Genomic DNA, 4533 nt, shown 5'->3' on the forward strand with positions numbered 1-4533 from the left:
TATTTTTTTTTTTTTTTTCTTTCAAATATTATATGTTTTTTTCAAAATAGTGTGATTTTTGGTGACTTTTATTGAATACAATTAACATAATCATACCCAGACTTTTAACATAATACAATGGTTGAGGTATATTCCTAAATATTTTTTTCCACCTTTTCCCTCTGCAGTATCGTAAAGGCTTGGACAGGACGGTGCTGGAGGTGAACACGCCTCAGGTGGAGCAGCTCCCTCTGCTGGACATCAGGATCTCAGACTTTGGGGAGGACAATCAGAAATTTGGTTTTGAAGTGGGACCTGTCTGTTTCCTGGGATAAACACACCCGTGCTGAGGGCAAGGAGAATACAGTCACCAATACAAACGAGAACACACACATTCACACACATACTCCTTAATCATGCACTTAAAACCTAGACATAAATACCACCACATAGAGATGTGCCAACACTAAAAAAAGACATTTGAAATTACGTGTAATCAGTGGGACACATAGACTCACACACATGCACACACACACACACACACATTGTTGTGAAACAAAGTTGCACACAAAGTACACACCCAGGGAAAAACACTCCCAGCAACGGAGGAGAAGAAAGCCGTTCTCGCAGGAGAGAAAAGAAGATATTCTGTGTTGGAGCAGATACTGCTGGCCTAAAGCGGAAGACCCTCCCGTTTCGGCCCCCTCTCTCTCCTACAGCTCCCCTCCCCACTGTTTCTCTTCCGAGACGTTCCACTCTTCCTACCTCCATGCCTGATCACCGCCCCCTCCTCACTTCCTTCCTTTCCTTATAGAGTAGAATGATCTGCAGGTGCGACATTTAAACTGAGGAACGGAAAATTCCATTAGAATGATTTCAAATCACACCAGCAACTGTCATCAGCGTATGCAATGAAAAGCCATTTATAGTGTAAAAGTGTATTGAATTTGATAATGTTGTACATTTATTATAGAATGATCAAATCTGTAAGAATTAAAAATTTTTTTAGACATGCCGTGAACATGCTGCCGATTTACCAGTTCAGTATTTTTAGTGAAAGTATAATAAGCTGGTTATTATTTCATTACAGAGGTCTTTCAAAAAAAAAAAAAAACTTCTCTGATAATATGCACGCTTTCAACACTTTTGCTATTTTGGCCCACAGCATTGAGTATTGACAAACCCACGGGTTTGTGACCTTTGACCTTTCGTGCAGACAGTGTTCAGGCTGGAATTGTGCATAAGAACCATTTGTACAGAAATATTTTATTGTATTTATTTTGTGAAACAAACAGGTGCTCACAAGAAAATGACCAACACTTGCAGTACAAAATAATGTGGTATTCAACTGTAATTATTTCCTGTAGCTTTTCATCAATCTATTAAATATGTAAATCAAACCCCAGAAAGCAAATCTGCCTTCTCTGTATGATAAATATATACTTACTTGGTGATATTAGATCATGTTGCATTATTAGTGTATTTCCATTGCAGCTTGAGGTTGAGGAGAGTTTGGTGCAGGTGGAGACACAAACACAAAAATGTCTCCGGATTCAGACAGCAGTGGAGAAGGGACAGGAAGAGGAAGGAGAGGGAAGAAAAATGATGGTGGTTTCTTTTTTTTATGTATATTTTTTGTTTCTTTTCTTTTTTTTTAACATGGTGAGGGGAATGAAAAGCTATAAAAAAGTATTTGTGAATTAAAAGTTGTTTGTGTGGTTTTCTCACAAGGACAATACCGCTAGGACAGTTTTTGTCAGTGAAAGACGAACATCTGTCTTTATAAAATATGGTGCTAAAACTTGTTTTATGTAAGTACTTGGAAATCTGTTTGTGTAATATATCATCTATTTAAAGAGCTGTTGGACTCATTTGTTGTTCTTTTCCCTGCTGTCATGGTCACATGATGCTTTTGCTAATATTTGATCTGCATCTGCACTCTTCTGAGCCAAACTCCCATTTACACCTTTAAACACCTGAACAGCGTGTGTCTTGGTGAAACCACCATATGTAATCTGCCCACTTTCCTTCAAACCCTTCGTCTAAATGATGCATTTTGTTTCTGCTCTATTAGTCTGGGTTTTGAAATGTCGACTGTTTTCATTCCTTGACTTGTCCAAAAGTTCCCATTAAACCACACATCAACACATTTTCTCCTGTGTCAACTTGATTGTTTTTAAAAGTGGGTTCAGTATAAATTATTCACACTTTAATTGTATAAATATACTGAATAGTTCAGTCATGAAACTCTAGATGGCGCATATCTCATGACTGTATATGATGACATGTTCATAAATGAAGCATAGCGTTAGTTCTGGCAGGTCACGTTAGTCAAGCTCGCATCAGCTGACTCTCAGCTGATCCCCATCAACCTATGGGAATACGACACCTATCTAAGCATTCATATATAAGGTCCGCTGTAGTAACAGTTACCTTATTTTCTCTTTTATCTTGGCTAGATTGACCATCACTGCTCTTATTCTCCTCACTTCCATCCTCAGCTGAAAAACAAACATACACAGTTATTTTGTCTCTCACTATGCTCCAAAAAGCATAAAACAAGTGAAAATGTTTGTTCTCTTACAGGGTTTGTCAGAATCCTCGAGGCCGGTTCCTGCGATGCCGCTGCCCTCCAGGCCGTAGAGAGGGTCTGGCCTCCCGCTTGCTCTGGCCGCCTCCTCCACTCGACGCACATGAGCCTCCACCAATGCAGCTGGTACCTCCTCCTTCATTCGAGAGAACTCCTCTGAGAAAAAGAAAGAGAAACATTGTGCTCATGTAAAAAAATACAAAACAAGTCTTTTTTGGGGCTTGACAGCACCCGATTCTTATTCACTATTGTTGCATACAGAAAAAAAGACAAAAAGAAATCATTCAGATACAGCCATTTCAAGTCTAATTAAATTATGGTTTTTATTTATGTGTGAACTATCACTTTAATATTGTATCTTCTCACCAAGTGCTGATTTAGCTGCAGCAGAAGCCACTCGAGGGTCGACCACAGAGGCTAGAAACGCCACAGTGCTCATGACAGGATTCCCCGCCTGACTGAAAGGAACTGGCTGATAGGCCAGCGGGCCTAGGGAGGAGGAGCTATCCTCCAGGTAGGGGTCTTCGATCGGTAGACGCAGGAAGTGGAGGATGCACTCATCCTGTGTGCGGCTGCCCACGTGTTCCGATACTTTATTCCAGTCATCTTTACACATCTCTAGACCCTGAAAACAAACAGGAATTGTTAAGTGGAAAAAGTCAAGTTTACACTATTGTTCAAAAGTTTGGGGTCAGTAAGACTTTTTTTTAATTAATACTTTTGAAGGACTAAAAGGATCAAAAGTGACATTTAAGACTTTTACAAAAAATTCTAAGAATTCTCATTAAAAACTTTCTATTCATCAAAGAATCCTGAAAAAATGTACCACAGTTTCCAAAAATATTAATCAACACAGCCGTTGAAAACTTTGATAATACTTGTTTGTTACTTGTTTGTAAATGTTTCTTGAGCACCAAATCAGCTTATTAAAATGATTTCTGAAGAATCATGTGACAGAAAACTGGAGTAATGGCTGCTGAAATTCAGCTTTGCCATCACAGGAATAAATTACGTTTTAAAATATATTAACATAGAAACATTATTTTAAATTGTAATGATATTTCATAATATTATGGTTTTATTGTATTTTAATCAAATGAATGCAGCCTTGGTGAGCATAAAATACCTCTTTCAAAAATATTACAAATCTTACCGAACCCCAACTTTTGAACGGTAGTGTAAATCATGTTTAAAAATCGTATCAAATTGAAAAAAATGCTAAACTCAAGCATTTTGACTAGTGGACTCAGAGAGTCTTGGACATTTTATATGTTTACATTGTACCTCCAGCAGTAGCAGTGTCTCCTGGTCTGTCCATTCCCGAGTGGCACTGGCAGCATTTTTAGTCTGTGGAATGACAGAAGAAGGTCCTAAATCTTTCTCATAGCACTCAGAATCATCTTCATACTTCATATTCCAAAATTCCTTTCAACCTGACACATTCTAATTTTCTCTCTACCCCATTTGTGATGGGCGCTCTTACTTTAGCTGGGCCGCTCTTCTTACTGTACACATCTGTCCTCAACCCAAAGTTCTGCAAGTCGGCTGGTTTGTCCTTGACTTTGTCTGGGAATGAGAGCATCTGCTGAGAGGATGAAGTCTGGTGGGAACAACAACAAAAAACAGCTTAGATAATCTAAAGTGAAGACAAAAACTCACACAGAATTTTTTTTTAGGGCTGTCAATCAAATAAAATATTTTATTTAACTTTTTTCCTAGTTAATATGTTAATGCCTTCAGCTCCCTTTAAAGGTGTTGAGTTTGAAAATCTGTGTGGATCACACCTATAGCAGGAAAAGACTGCTTTATTTTACCTGGGATGCCTTAGGCTGTAGTGGTACCAGACTTGATGGAGTATCTGCCAGCACATGAAAGTGTGAGGTGGGTGGAGGCCCCATTGGAGTGGGCCGACTCTCTGAATCCACCTGATAGTTAATCAAGCCCCACTGTTCCAGAAATGCATG

The 4533-nt window shown here is 38.8% G+C and overlaps 2 protein-coding genes across 2 annotated transcripts in view; one reads left to right on the top strand and one right to left on the bottom strand.

Annotated features, from left to right (window-relative positions):
- Positions 1-2158, top strand: part of col11a2 (collagen, type XI, alpha 2) — a 20110-nt gene extending 17952 nt beyond the window's left edge. Inside the window, exon 58 of the mRNA XM_016252140.1 lies at positions 168-2158. Coding sequence (XP_016107626.1) covers positions 168-314 — 147 coding nt within the window. The 3' untranslated portion in view covers positions 315-2158. The remainder of the gene's footprint in view (positions 1-167) is intronic.
- Positions 958-4533, bottom strand: LOC107566622 (SWI/SNF complex subunit SMARCC2-like). Its single transcript, XM_016252113.1, has 7 exons — positions 4384-4533; positions 4053-4169; positions 3854-3916; positions 2936-3194; positions 2564-2725; positions 2413-2480; positions 958-963 (listed from the first exon to the last, which is right to left on the bottom strand). The coding sequence occupies exons 1-7, from the start codon at positions 4465-4467 to the stop codon at positions 958-960; spliced, it is 759 nt and encodes a 252-aa protein (XP_016107599.1). The 5' UTR covers positions 4468-4533.

This window comes from Sinocyclocheilus grahami, unplaced genomic scaffold, assembly GCF_001515645.1.
Source record: "Sinocyclocheilus grahami isolate Dianchi unplaced genomic scaffold, SAMN03320097.WGS_v1.1 scaffold1088.1, whole genome shotgun sequence".
NCBI lineage: Eukaryota > Metazoa > Chordata > Actinopteri > Cypriniformes > Cyprinidae > Sinocyclocheilus > Sinocyclocheilus grahami.

Bases quoted from the DNA above. Each gene is read 5' to 3' on its own strand.
- LOC107566622 (XM_016252113.1), bottom strand. From the start codon at position 4,467: ATGGGGCCTCCACCCACCTCACACTTTCATGTGCTGGCAGATACTCCA. The intron at 3,917-4,052 runs GTAAGAGCGCCC...GTCATTCCACAG, and splicing joins AGAAGAGCGGCCCAGCTAAA to ACTAAAAATGCTGCCAGTGC. The intron at 2,726-2,935 runs GTGAGAAGATAC...TCTTTTTCTCAG, and splicing joins TGCAGCTAAATCAGCACTTG to AGGAGTTCTCTCGAATGAAG.